Source organism: Fusarium coffeatum (assembly GCF_003316985.1).
Source record: "Fusarium coffeatum strain FIESC_28 chromosome Unknown BRIP53273_contig_48, whole genome shotgun sequence".
In the NCBI taxonomy this organism is placed as follows: Eukaryota; Fungi; Ascomycota; class Sordariomycetes; order Hypocreales; family Nectriaceae; genus Fusarium; species Fusarium coffeatum.
Genome location: NW_022157845.1, coordinates 22,324 through 36,850, shown reverse-complemented (window position 1 = coordinate 36,850; position 14,527 = coordinate 22,324). Strand labels below are relative to the sequence as shown.

General features: G+C 49.5%; 3 protein-coding genes across 3 annotated transcripts; 2 read left to right on the top strand and 1 right to left on the bottom strand.

Moving 5' to 3' along the window:
• Window positions 1–447: 447 nt before the first annotated feature.
• Window positions 448–1,813, top strand: FIESC28_02188 (uncharacterized protein; the record flags this gene model as incomplete). The annotated part of the gene is made up of 4 exons (XM_031156338.1): window positions 448–660; window positions 722–756; window positions 862–1,183; window positions 1,238–1,813. 4 exons carry the CDS (start codon window positions 448–450, stop codon window positions 1,811–1,813), a joined length of 1,146 nt encoding a protein of 381 aa, XP_031019612.1.
• Window positions 1,814–2,724: 911 nt separating this feature from the next.
• FIESC28_02187 (uncharacterized protein) lies at window positions 2,725–8,581 on the top strand (the record flags this gene model as incomplete). The annotated part of the gene is made up of 5 exons (XM_031156337.1): window positions 2,725–3,126; window positions 3,189–3,943; window positions 4,389–4,409; window positions 4,692–7,845; window positions 7,901–8,581. 5 exons carry the CDS (start codon window positions 2,725–2,727, stop codon window positions 8,579–8,581), a joined length of 5,013 nt encoding a protein of 1,670 aa, XP_031019611.1.
• A 373-nt stretch (window positions 8,582–8,954) lies between these two features.
• On the bottom strand, window positions 8,955–9,627 carry FIESC28_02186 (uncharacterized protein; the record flags this gene model as incomplete). The annotated part of the gene is made up of 2 exons (XM_031156336.1): window positions 8,955–9,230; window positions 9,283–9,627. The coding sequence occupies 2 exons, from the start codon at window positions 9,625–9,627 to the stop codon at window positions 8,955–8,957; spliced, it is 621 nt and encodes a 206-aa protein (XP_031019610.1).
• Between the last annotated feature and the right edge of the window lie 4,900 nt (window positions 9,628–14,527).

Below are 14,527 nucleotides of genomic sequence, written 5' to 3'. Positions count from 1 at the left end.
CTTTTTTTTTTTTTTAGACAAAAGGGAGAACACAACCAAGTCCTGATCTTAATCACATGAAGACTAAGTTTGGAGGTGTTGTGGGGAGTTGATTACTCTGTACCACTTTGCGTCGAATTCTCCCAGGTCGCCCCCCAGGCTAGGTGATAGACAGGGGATCTAGTATCTTTAAGGTAAAGCGCACGGATATTACTCAATTCACGATTGAGATTGGATGCCCATAGACGGGATGGCTTGTGCAGTTCAGGGGAGGCCCTGAAATTTGTTGCGACAACCCGTTAAGTCTGCATCCATACCCTTTTACCATTAAAGCCAACCCGTTCCCTCAAAGTTTCAACTTTCCTATACCTACACACTCAATTCGTCTGTTGTTCTCTTGTCCTTGCTTCTCCTTGATTTTCCTCACCTTCACTTCACTTCACTTCAACACTTTACACCATATTCAACATGGTTGCCTCATCGAACACCGCCCTCGAGCGCGAGGATCACCAGCGCGATGCCGACTTCAACAAAGCCATGCACGGCAATTCAGCCCAGGCTCGAGGTGGCATTGCTGCCATGTTCCGCAAGGGCGGTGCCGCCAAGCAGGCTGCTGTCGACGAGTATTTCAAGCACTGGGATAACAAGCCCGCAGAGAACGAGACTCCTGAGGAGCGAGCTGTAAGTTCCCCTTAATATGCCCCTCCTATCTTTCCATGGCAGGAACTGATACAGCCGTCAGGCCCGTCAAGCCGAGTACGCCACCTTGACTCGACAGTAAGTGATCCAATTCTTGTCTTTGTTTTTCCCTACCGTTGTGGACAATGTCTCGAACTGCTCCAGGTTTTCTTGCTGGGCCGAATGCTGACTTGATGTTCGCAGCTACTACAACCTTGCTACCGATCTCTACGAATACGGCTGGGGCCAATCTTTCCACTTCTGCCGATTCTCACAAGGTGAACCTTTCTACCAAGCCATTGCCCGTCATGAGCATTACCTTGCCCACCAGATTGGTATCAAGGAGGGCATGAAGGTTCTCGATGTCGGCTGTGGTGTTGGTGGTCCCGCTCGCGAGATTGCCAAGTTCACAGGTGCTCACATCACCGGTCTGAACAACAACAACTACCAGATCGAGCGAGCCACCCACTACGCCTACAAGGAGGGTCTATCCAACCAGCTCGAGTTTGTCAAGGGTGATTTCATGGTTTGTACCCAATCAACCCGAAGTGTCTTGGATCCAGGCTAACACCACTGTCAGCAAATGTCTTTCCCCGACAACAGTTTCGATGCCGTCTATGCTATCGAGGCTACTGTGCATGCTCCCACACTTAAGGGCATCTACAGCGAGATCTTCCGTGTCCTCAAGCCCGGCGGTGTTTTCGGTGTGTACGAGTGGCTCATGACCGACGAGTACGATAACGAGAACCTTCGTCACCGCGAGATTCGACTGGGTATTGAGCAAGGTGATGGTATTTCCAACATGTGCAAGGTTTCCGAGGGCATTGCTGCTATCAAGGACTCCGGTTTTGAGATGCTCCACCACGAGGATCTCGCAGACCGCCCCGATGCCCTCCCCTGGTACTGGCCTTTGGCTGGTGAACTCCGCTACATCCAGTCCGTCGGTGACATCTTCACCATCGTGCGCATGACCACCTGGGGTCGAACCATCGCTCACGGTCTGGCTGGTCTCCTCGAGACCTTCAAGCTTGCCCCTGCTGGAACCAAGAAGACTGCTGACAGTTTGGCTCTTGCCGCTGACTGCCTGGTCGCTGGTGGACGAGACAAGCTCTTCACCCCCATGTACCTCATGGTGGCCCGCAAGCCTGCTGCGTAAACAAGCAAGCTATGACAACAAATCTTTCAAACAACAATTATCTCACGATGGTCAAAAAGGAGCAAATTATGCTGGTCGATGATGCACATGCATACATATGAAGTGGCCGGTCTTACGATATAGAGGATCCGGAAGGCAGAGGAGTTTAGGGACAATATTGGCTTATAATTGTAATATACATACCAATACAATTTCATCTTTCTTGTCGTTGATAGCAGGTACATTTCAATCTACCACTACAGTCAATCAATCAATCTACTATTAGACAATGCGGTTTCTTTGTTTCTCCGATGCACCCGTGTTTTTTTATTTTTTCCCTCTTAAATCTTTGGGTGGATTCAGAATGGTCCCTCAATATTCCCCTGGATTTCCCCAACAGACTGGTTAAATGGGTCATTAAAGCTGTGTTCTAAATTCTGATAGGTGCTTGCAACTAGTTGACTACCCTTCCAACCTGTGCTGCACTCACTCACTCAATGGCAAGGGTCGTTAAAAGGCGTTGGCTGCAGGCGGGGAGCAAAGAGGGATAAAGCTGCCCGAGCTAACGGAGGGTCGCTCGGGGGGATTTGGAGAGCGGGTACACAATCAGCCACAGAAAGTAGGTGAGGGCTTAGGTACCTCGCAGTTCCGGCACGATACGTACCGACTGGCCCCAAAAAAAAACTGATAGCTGGCCAGCAGAAGCGTTCTTCGGTGAAATTCCCTCTCTCAACCCGACTTGTTCATCTCTCAACACCAACTTCAGCTCATCATCATTTTTAATTCCCACGTCAAAGTCGACGACCCGGGAATTACGAGAAGCTTGTCCTCTGCAGCTTCTTGCCTTTGACGCTTCGTTCTCTTTCTTCGTCGACTCTCTGCCGTCCTCCTTCCGACTCCTGGGTCAATTGGCTATTCAACAAACGCACATCATGTCTCGCATTCTTCGACCCGCAGCTCGCCTCGCTGCTTCGACTCGAGCTATCCGCACTCCTGTTGCTCCTTCAGCTGCTCAGTCTGCCATTGCCCGCGCTGCTCTTGCGCGACCCGTTGTTTTTGGTTCCGCCCAGACCCGATCCTACGCCGACAACAGCTCCGGCGTCAAGGAATACACCGTCCGAGATGCGCTCAACGAGGCTCTGGCTGAGGAGCTCGAGCAGAATGAGAAGGTCTTCATTCTAGGAGAGGAGGTTGCCCAATATAACGGTGCCTACAAGGTAACCAAGGGTCTTCTCGACCGCTTCGGTGACAAGCGTGTCATTGACACCCCCATCACCGAGTCTGGTTTCTGTGGTCTCGCTGTTGGTGCTGCCCTTAGTGGTCTTCACCCCGTTGTAAGTGTCACAGCACCCTTCTTTATCTTTCAATCAGATACTGACAGTTTCGATCTTGATAGTGTGAGTTCATGACTTTCAACTTCGCCATGCAGGCCATCGATCAGGTTATCAACTCTGCTGCCAAGACCCTCTACATGTCCGGTGGTATCCAGCCCTGCAACATCACCTTCCGTGGTCCCAACGGTTTCGCTGCTGGTGTCGCCGCTCAGCACTCCCAGGACTACTCTGCCTGGTACGGCAGCATTCCTGGTCTCAAGGTCGTCTCCCCCTGGAGCGCTGAGGATGCCAAGGGTCTCCTGAAGGCTGCCATCCGTGACCCCAACCCTGTCGTTGTTCTCGAGAACGAGTTGATGTACGGTCAGAGCTTCCCCATGTCCGAGGCTGCCCAGAAAGACGACTTCGTCATTCCCTTCGGTAAGGCTAAGATTGAGCGATCCGGCAAGGACTTGACCATCGTTTCCCTGAGCCGAACTGTCGGCCAGTCTCTGGTTGCCGCCGAGAACCTCAAGAAGAAGTACGGTGTTGAGGCCGAGGTCATCAACCTGCGATCCATCAAGCCTCTCGATGTTGAGACCATCATTCAGTCCGTTAAGAAGACCCACCGCCTTCTATCCGTCGAGTCTGGCTACCCTGCTTTCGGTGTCGGATCCGAAATTCTTGCCCTGACAATGGAGTACGGCTTCGACTACCTCGATGCTCCCGCTGCCCGAGTCACTGGTGCTGAGGTCCCTACTCCCTATGCCCAGAAGCTCGAGGAGATGTCCTTCCCTACCGAGAAGCTGATTGAGGACTACGCTGCCAAGGTCCTTCGCCTGTAAGAAAAAAAGACAAAAGAGAGAACTTAGTGCTGAGAGAATCCGGTCCAACTGCTTGCACATATCAGGATAGCGCCCATGTTCATGTGCCCAGCGTGGCAGTGCGTGTCCTACGCTGCTCGTTGTGATCATCGGAATTGAGACGCAGATTAAAATCTGATCCAATTGTCGTATTTGATGGACACTTATTTGATAGACGTGCGGAAGGAAAGGAAATGTAATTTTATCGCGTGTTGCCATGTATGTTAAGGCACGGCACCCGTCTTATTAATGATCTACCAATTCATATATGTGCTTCAGCAGCTGTGAAAGGCCAGTGTCGTTAAGTCAGCTCAGATGTGATGCTGCTAGCGGTTGTTGGAGATTACAGAACATGATATCGTTTTAGTCATGACAAAATGCTGGTGGGTTTGGTCACCAATTCATCTACTACCTTTTGTATAGAGAGATAGGTACCTACGTTAGGTAAGGTATAGTAGTTAGGTATAGATATTCATCAATGAAGCGACTCGTCTAAAACAATTCGCGATGGCGCTAACCAAACCGAATCTCACCTACAGTACCCATGTCGCTGAGTGCAGGGTAGATAGAGTGGAGCTGTAAGCTACCTACCTAAATGTCCCGCCATGAATGAATGTTAGAATCACCAACGTCAATGGTGGGGCATTTCTAACTTGGAGCTTTCATCACTTTCATCATCATAGTAAAACGACAAGCTAGAAAATCGCGGCGTTGTTTGCCTTGAAGTTGTTGGAATCCAAAGGGTATGGCTGGCATAGATTCTCTCCTTGAGAAGGGGACTCAAGAGATGGGCCAGCGCCAACCTTCCACCCAGGATCCGGAGGAACTCAAGCGTCATCTAGAGGAGCTACTCCTCTCACCCTCGCCCGAATTCTCACCAGAATGGCTCAACCGTCTTCAGCAGCGATGGGACTTTGAGGCTGACTACACCTCTCTGTATAAAGTTGCACCGCCGCACACTCGAACTCTTACTAGATTTCAGCGTCATGGACTTGAGGGCCGTGTCACAGGCTACAAAAATGTCACAGTCCCTGCAAACAGTGCCACGGCCAAGAACTCGACAAGTCTCTCCAGGAAGCCCGCAAATCGTGCAGATTTCGTGAGGGGAGCTGCAGGCTTCTTCCCATTCGCACCTGGTGGTCTTGAAGGTATTGAGGCGACAGCAGCGTTTGAAGACTCAGTTCACACCGGAGGTATTGCAGAGCCAAGTAATACTGGAAACAAACTGGAACGAGTGATACAGCTGGGTGCCGAAGGGGGCCTGTTAGAGATCGCTCCCGGAATGGGCCGAGGAATTGATTTTACGAAAAAGAAGACAAGTGTCAGCCAGGAAGATGCCAACGCTATCAAGGAGGTGCTTGAAGAAGATCCCGAAGAAGCGAAGATGACGCCCGAGGGCGGCAATGGGATCTCCCCCGATACCACTACACCAGATCTAACCGCCGACTCTGGTGAGGACGGTGATGATATCGACGACATTTTACCAGTAGAATTCCCTGCTCTGGAGCCTCATGGTGTCCTTGCCGCCTCGAGTGCCCGCAAAGCTGGTCGTGAGTGGGCGCATATGGTCGACATCAACCACGACATGTCCAATTTCAGAGATCTTGTACCTGATATGGCTAGAGAGTGGCCCTTCGAGCTCGACACATTTCAAAAGGAAGCTGTATACCACCTGGAAAATGGCGACTCGGTCTTTGTTGCAGCGCATACTTCGGCGGGCAAGACGGTTGTGGCAGAGTACGCGATTGCACTGGCTTCCAAGCATATGACAAAGGCCATTTACACTTCCCCCATCAAGGCATTGAGCAACCAAAAGTTCCGTGATTTTCGACAGACATTTGATGAAGTGGGCATCCTCACTGGTGATGTTCAGATTAACCCTGAGGCTAGTTGCCTAATCATGACAACGGAGATTCTTCGCAGCATGCTTTACCGAGGGGCTGATCTTATTCGAGATGTCGAGTTCGTTATATTCGATGAAGTTCATTATGTGAACGATTTTGAGCGAGGTGTTGTCTGGGAAGAAGTCATTATAATGTTGCCCGAACACGTGTCACTCATCCTGCTATCGGCGACAGTCCCGAACACAAAGGAATTCGCCTCCTGGGTCGGTCGGACGAAACAGAAGGATATCTATGTTATCTCTACTCCAAAGAGACCTGTACCCCTTGAGCATTATCTTTGGGCCGGGAAAGACATCCACAAGATTGTGGATTCGGAGAAGAAGTTCATCGAAAAGGGCTGGAAAGATGCGCACTTTGCGATTCAGGGAAAGGACAAACAAAAACCAGCAGAAACTACCGTTGCCACGCGTGGAGGCAATCCTCGGGGCAACCAACGCGGCGGTACACAACGAGGAGGCCCTCAGCGAGGCGGAAGAGGAGGGGGCCAGCAAAGAGGAGGGGCCCAACAGCGTGGCCGCGGAGGACCGCCTCGTGCAAGCCATGCACCTGGTCATATGGGCCGTGGTGGTCGTGCCGGTGGCTTCTCATCTGTTGCGCAGGATAAAAATCTTTGGGTCCATCTCGTACAATACCTCAAGAAGCAGACCCTGCTTCCAGCCTGTATTTTTGTGTTCTCAAAGAAGCGATGCGAAGAGAACGCGGATGCTCTTAGCAACCAGGACTTCTGTACAGCGTCTGAGAAAAGCCACATTCACATGATCATCGAAAAGTCAGTTGCGAGATTGAAGCCGGACGACAGGCAGCTTCCACAGATAATCAGACTGAGGGAACTATTGAGCCGAGGTATTGCTGTTCATCATGGTGGACTGTTGCCCATTGTCAAGGAACTGGTCGAGATTCTGTTTGCTCAGACATTGGTCAAAGTGTTGTTTGCCACAGAAACGTTCGCCATGGGCCTCAACCTTCCTACACGCACAGTAGTCTTTTCAGGATATCGCAAGCATGATGGCCACTCATTTCGAAACCTACTGCCTGGAGAATACACTCAGATGGCCGGTCGAGCTGGTCGTCGTGGTTTGGATACTGTCGGGTCCGTCATCATTGTACCACCAGGAGGCCTGGATGACGCGCCTCCCGTTGCAGATCTACGTAATATGATCTTGGGAGAACCTTCAAAGCTACGGTCGCAGTTCCGATTGACATATAATATGATCCTGAACCTCCTCCGGGTAGAGGCGCTGAAGATTGAAGAGATGATCAAGCGCAGTTTCTCTGAGCACGCCACTCAGCAGCTACTTCCCGAGCACGAAAAAGATGTGAAGCTAGCACAAGCAGATCTAGCCAAGGTCAAACGAGACTCCTGTGAGATCTGCGATGTTTCAATGGATCAATGTCACCAAGCCTCCCAAGACTTCAAGAAACTCACATTTGACCTTTACAAGGGCCTCTTGGCTATCCCCATAGGGCGCAGGATGTTCTCTCAGCACCGTCTTGTCGTATTCAACTGGGATGGCATTCGCTCCATCGGTATTCTTCTGGCTGACGGGATTAGCAACAAGGGTACATCAGAAGATCCGACACTGCATGTATGCGCCATCAAATCCCTTCGAGATCGACGTGATGCCACCGATCAGCTCCCGTTCGTTCCCACATTCTGCAAGTACTTCCATGAGCTTCCGAAGAGCAAAAAGCGTGTACAAACCAAGACCCTCCATGTTCCACTGAGCGACGTGGAATGCCTCACAAGATGGGTGACCAAGGGCATCGTACCTGAGATTTTTCAGGGCGGAGATGGCTACCACCAGGCGAAGGATCGTCTCCAAGAATTATGTGGCTCGTGGGATGATAGATTGGAAGAGTTAGACTTGTCCCGGATCAAGCAACTGCAGCTACAGGAGATCGTGGAGAAAAGGATTGAGTTAGTTAAGACGATATCGAATTCCCCTGCTGAACAATGCTCGGAGTTCTTGAAGCACGTAAGTTTACCCATTCTTTTTTGGAAGCACCTATTGATCCTAACCCACCACGTAGTTCGCTATGTGTCATGATGAGTGGCTCATCAAGGAGCACATCTCTCAGCTAAAACAGTCTTTATCGGACCAGAATCTCCAACTTCTACCCGATTATGAACAGCGAGTTCAAGTTCTCAAGGAGCTTGGGTTCATTGACGACGCCACTCGCATTCAGCTCAAGGGCAAGGTCGCATGTGAAATCCACTCCGGTGATGAATTGGTTCTAACTGAGCTTATTCTCGACAACGTCCTCGCCGATTATGAGCCAGCTGAGATTGCCGCCCTCCTATCTGCTTTTGTGTTCCAAGAGAAGACAGACATGGAACCGTCTTTGACTGGCAACCTTGAGCGCGGAAAAGAGACTATTGTTACCATTTCTGAAAAGGTCAACGACGTACAAACTCGTTTGCAAGTGATTCAGTCTGCTGATGATTCAAACGACTTCGTATCTCGGCCACGGTTCGGTCTCATGGAGGTCGTTTATGAGTGGGCTCGGGGTATGAGCTTTAAGAACATCACAGGCTTGACCGATGTTCTGGAGGGTACTATTGTGCGAACGATCACACGACTAGATGAGACCTGCCGTGAAGTGAAGAATGCGGCCAGGATTGTGGGTGATCCAGAATTGTACCAAAAGATGCAGCAGGCTCAAGAGATGATCAAGAGGGATATCACAGCAGTGGCAAGTCTTTACATGTAAGCTTAGCATTGAATAGAGTAGTTCTTCTGTGCATTTAGACTCAGATGGGAAGCAGAGTCCACGATTACAATGGACGTATGAGAACTGTTGAATGCGGAAGTGTGTCCGCTATGCACACCAGAGGCAGATGAAAAGGAATATTGGGAGGCAGTGACTCCGTTCGGTGTATGGTGTTCGTAACTATAGAAACGATTCGCATGGTTCTCAAAATAAAGATGAATTTGTGTCGCCTTCCAGTAAAAATCCCCCAACGCCTAACCGTAACCAAAAAGCAACTTGCTCAAAAATCGACCGACCTGCACGAATGCTATCGTCCTGCCATAGAGGAAACTTTGGGGTTTCCCTTGGACTAGTAGCTCTTGAAGTGCCATGACTATGCACGGAGGGCCCGCAGCCTCTGCTGAAGCTTATCCTCCTCTTCGGCGCTGGGCTCGTTGGTCTGCGCAGGCTCGGCATTTGAAGGCGTCGCTTGGTTGAGTTCCTTGCTGAGCTCGAGGCCAGCATCATCGGCCAGCTTTCCGAGTAGCTCGTGGACAGCGTCTTCGCCAACTTGAGTCGAGGTAGATTGGGTGATGGCATCTTGATAGATGCCGTTGGACATGGCGTATTCTTCGTTTTGTTGTTTGAACTGCTCGAGGGTAACAAGAGTCTGTAGGTAGATTAGTTGTGGCCAAGCGTGACAGATATAATGGAAGGCTGACCTTTTCGGGGTTGGTATTCTTCTGGGCCACATTCATAGTTCGCGACGACTGGGCCATCATCTGAGTCATGCGGTTCATTGAGTTGTTGGCCTGAATCTGTGCAGCAGACAGCTCAGCCATATCGGCCATCTGGTCCATCTGCTGAGCAAGCGCCTGCTTGGAAAGTAGCATCTTGGCCTTCTGATACGCCTTTTGCGTCTCACCCTTCTTAAGGAGATCCTGGATCTGCTTTTTGAGAATGGGGTCCTGCTTGGCGGCCTTTTGGGCCTCGCGACGAGCCTGTTTGGCTTGGAATCGAGCCTGAAACTCGACTTGCATATCGCGAGCCATCTGACGATTCGACATTATGGGCGGGAGGATGTTGGATTGGCGCAAAAGAGAAGATTTGATGGCAAATTTTTGTCGAGCGTTGATTCTGGAGTTACGAAATGAGAGGAGGAGGCAGTAAATGTCATGTGAGAGTGATTAGGTAGATGGGCATGGAACCGCCGAGGGCCTAGAATCAAACTGTCGATACTGGATGCGGGGCGCCACGCAGAAAGGTTGGAGAAGTGGACGAATGACGCAACCAACGGAAGCGGATTATTTTGGCGGACTTTGTCAGCTGTGGCTTATCAGATGCACAGCCACTATTGGATTAGGATCACTTGGTTTAGGGTAGGATGCAGAAATTCCGAAGGTCAACTCATTCAGTGCAGTAACAGAGCAAGCCTCATTCACTGCGTAGATATGTTATAACATATGGATACTTGGTACCGTCACTAAGAGATGAGACCTCGCATTCAGTTTGAACATTTTGATGCGATTTTACCGCACAGAATCAACAGTCACCGTTAATGAGGCAGACTGGGGATGACTAGAACAAGATCGAGTTGTCGGTATTGCCACACGATATCAGGGGACGCCAACGAACACTGTTCAATTTCCAATCATGGATCCAATCACTAATATCCTACCATTGGGCATACCGCTCCTGGTTTACTGTATTGCCTGCAGGTCCAAGTCAGATTTAGGTGATCGACATTCTGCTTTGTCCAACACCTGGCTCCAGCTGTGTCTGGCCAGAAGGAAACGGATGGTACCGCAGCGATTGAAGGCTCAAGTGCTAGAGGGGCTGGGCAACAGCAGAGGCTAGGGAGCGGTCAGTGGAACGGCTGCTAAGTTTTAGCTGCTCAGACTTGACTCGAGGAGGTTCTAGATGGGAATCTCACTCATATGGGCACTGACAATTGATGTCTGATGTTGAGATTGAGCGGATTCACGGTGCTTCCATCGACTTCTTCACAGGGATGGAGCGGCAAACCTGACACAATATGAATGGCGTTTGTACATACAGTAGAGATGAACTAATATCCGGCAATGGGGTCTGAAATTAATTGGCTCAAAAGCTCAAATGAAGATTGAAATTGCCGACCAGGGGTACGAATACAGTCCGACTCCGACATGTGCGTTTGGAATTGGAAAATTCTCTGGTGTCCGGAACTTGACGGTGCGCAACTCTATCGTTGGACTATTGTAGCAATATGGAACTATCACTCCGACGGAATAATTATTGCTCCCACTATTGTAACGAAAGGGTGAAGCGAGGGACCTAGCTGGGTAGTTCGAGGTGACCGTCAGGGTCCCTTCATTCCTAGGCGATAGAAGGGATTGAGAAAGGGGTCCTGGTTAGTGAAGATCAGGGTCGACCAAACCAGCCTCTTCTTTTCAGCTGTACGTATAACTGCAACAGCAACAAAGCAGAACGGGGTAGAGACCAGGAATGGGAAGATCACTGAACTAAAAAAAAAAAAAGAGTTGAAACATGATAATCACTTCTGAGACGGATGAGAAACAAGAAACATATGATGAATGGTGATATTTATCTATCTTTGTATGAATAGATAATTATATATGTACATACGTACAGCACTGTAAAGCAATAACAACTTGATAACAAACCAAACGTGATGCATATTGTGTTTCTCCTTGTAGGACTCTCGGTTCTCACCTGTCACCCTCCCCTGTGGCCGTTGGCATGTCTCTCCCTTCCGTGTCTCAGGAATCCCCTGTCCTTCTCATGTGTTACTGACGGCTGGTAGATTCGCCTAGATTGCCGCTCGCTTGATGAGATCCTCTTTAACTTTCTCAGGTAGAGTACGTACTGTACTTGAGCTTGTTCAGTTTCGCCAAGATGAGGGGCCCCGTTCTCAAATCCCAGCTGCCTACATACATACATGCGGATACATACCTACAATAATACTGTACAATAGGTTAAAGCCATTAGCTTCACATTCCAAGCTTCGGGGATGCAAGCCGATGGATGCATATGTCTGATGAATTGGCGGTCATTGCAGGGAAAGACAGATAGAGTTAGCAGTGGGTACTGAGGCTTGTTGAGTAAAAGCTGAACTCTGTAGAGGTCGAGACGCCTTTGGTAGTTCCAACCACTAAACGAAGCTTAGTAGGTAGGTATTTTAGGCACTTGGTTAGTTGGTGACGTTTATTGAATGGTGGTTCTCGATCAACCTTTACCAGATCTCATCAAGGTGCGCACTACGTTACCCGACTGCTTGGACATTGCATTACAGTAATCACAGTATTGTAGTGGTTGTGGGGAGGGAGGGACGAAAGCAACTGACTACTGACTTCCCACATTTAACCTTGCCAGCATACAGTACAGACTACAGAGTGCAGTTCGATGATGGCAATGATGGGGTTTCTGGTGGATACTTATGGAGATGTAGACGTCGAAAATTCCAGACATTCTCAGCCAGCCCGCGGAACAAAACGAGGAGGTGGTAGCAATGGTGGGCTTCCTTTGGTGTTGACGGATAGGTCTCCGGTAGGGCCGGCGGTATTCTTTTATTGGAACGGAACACGCATATGAGGTCCACCGCGTATACGGATACATTGGATGCCTACTACCTACAGTACTTACTGTACAGCACATGAAGCACTGATTATTGAGTTGAGTTGAGCTGAGGTGATGTCGGTCAGCGTCAGCCCAGGTACAGACCATTGACAGACAGACAGTACTGTCCTGCATTCCGCTGATCGGGAGTAAAAAGAGGCATGTCTTACGATGTCTGCATACGCAGTTGAATAAGCGGTGATAGATAATGGATATGTAATGCGCAATGCTCACTGTAGTTGTCGTCCCCCAACATTGAATTGAATTGAATCGGATTGGAGGGGAATCCGGAGGGGTAATACCTACCTGTTAATTAAGTTAATTACCTATTTAGGCAGTTGTTCAAGCTTTACAAGTTAATTGCCTCTTCCCGTCACATTACATACCAATCAATAGATGATGGGTGGGATGGATAAAAGCTTGTGGTTTTGTACTGAAATGTTGTCTCCCTTGACCATCACATCACTATCGTCATGGTCTTTCCCTGCTTTGACTCTGTGTTGTTTCTCCCTTTGTCGAGTTGGCGTGGCTTGGGTGGATTGGTGGATCGGTGGACATGCAGCTCGGACTTGACTTGGTGGAGAGAGCTTACGAGGTGTAGGCTGTAGGCTATTCTAGTAATAGATACCAAATAGGCTGACTGTGTTTGCACCGTACATCCACTCTATTAAAAGGTACAGATACAGTACGAACCTGATGCAGAAAAGACTGGGACGTTAACGATTCGCCAGTCTCTTTCACTCATCTACTGTATCGTATCGTACCGTATCTTCCTTGATTTCCATTCTTGGAAGATGAGGTGATCTCATCATTGTGCAGCCAAAACCCTCCACATAGGTACTCCATACTGGACACCATAAGGGATGACGATTTTGCCTTTTGCAAAGAGGGGTTGAAACAACTGTTGAATCACACAAAAAAGAAAACACCGAAAACAAAGAAAGCTTCTTGAATGTTGTGTTGATCCATATCAATGCGGCTTGTTGGTGGTGTGGCGTGGCGTGGTAATATGCGTAACGTAGCAAAAGCAAAAGCAAAAGCAAAAGCAAACGCAAACGCAAACGCAAACGCAAACGAGGGGAAGGAACCACGACATTGAAATGGATACAGTACAGACTATGTGCAACCTCGACGTAAATGGCTGATGCGTATTGAGAAAATACGGGAGCCTGCTTACCACTTTACGAACCTCAGCATCAAGGCTTATCGCCTTCTTATTCTCCTGAATGAATTTGAACAATGAACGATTCGATTCTAAGCAGTAAGTAGACAGGCAAAGGTACCTAGATAGACTACTAAGGGAATCGGTCGCACCATGATCGAATAGAGGCGTAAGGAGCAACTAGGTCCGTTATTGCCAAAGAACGGCGTCTCTAGCCTTTAGGTAGTCTCCAAGACCGTAGCATAGGTCGATCAATGGCGGGCGCCTCAAGTTCAGTCTCACATCCTCCGATTGATCAACCCCCCTTTTTTTGGAAACTCGAACGGCCGATGGGCTCATATTCCGCCAATAGCACTGTGAGGACAGCCCTGTGGAGAAATCTCTAAGCCCCCCCTGCAGCTGCGTTGAGTGTTTCCATTCTCCCTCTAAGTCTGGGCTGTCTGCCCTTCAGCTCTTCCTAGTAGCTAGTCTAGGTGGTTCCTCCCTCTTCCCCGGTGGGGTACGACTGCGTGTCGCTCGGTGGCTCTAGCCTCTCCCTCTCTTCCTTCGACTTAGGTTCCGTGTCTTGCAAGCCAGCCTACCCAGTACCTACCCAGCCCGGCCCATCCTGGATCAGGCTTCAGGGGGGCGCAAGACGCAAGTGCATCCCGGCTCCCAAAGGGTTCTTTCCGAGACACCTTCCCCCTTTGGGTCCTCAAAACACGTTCAGGGGGTGGTATTTCAGGGGCTGGTGCCTCAGGCCCTCAGATCTACCGAGCTGTGCCCCTCCAAACTCTCAACGTGTCCTCAAGAGATAAAGAGGGCCTGTCCGCTCCATCCAACCTGTCCTGAAATCACAAGCCAACCGACAAGCACCCAGCGAAAGGTCACGAAGAGAGCGCTTTGTCAAGTGAACAATCTGTCCTTTTCATCCTCTTGGAGTGTGCCCTATTCGTCATCACCCTGTCTGACTCATCACGTCTAGCAAGGCAACGACAATCAAGACTAGTCCCTGACTCACACTTACTTGATCGAGTCTTGTAATTCTGGTGGTGGAACATCGCTGCCTGCCTCTTATGCAACTCTAATAACCAACGGCTATCCCCATAATATCTATCTGATATCGAGAGCATAACCCATTACTGCCTCTATCATATCATACCATATACAACACAACACAACAACTTAATTATACCAAACACAGAACGCCA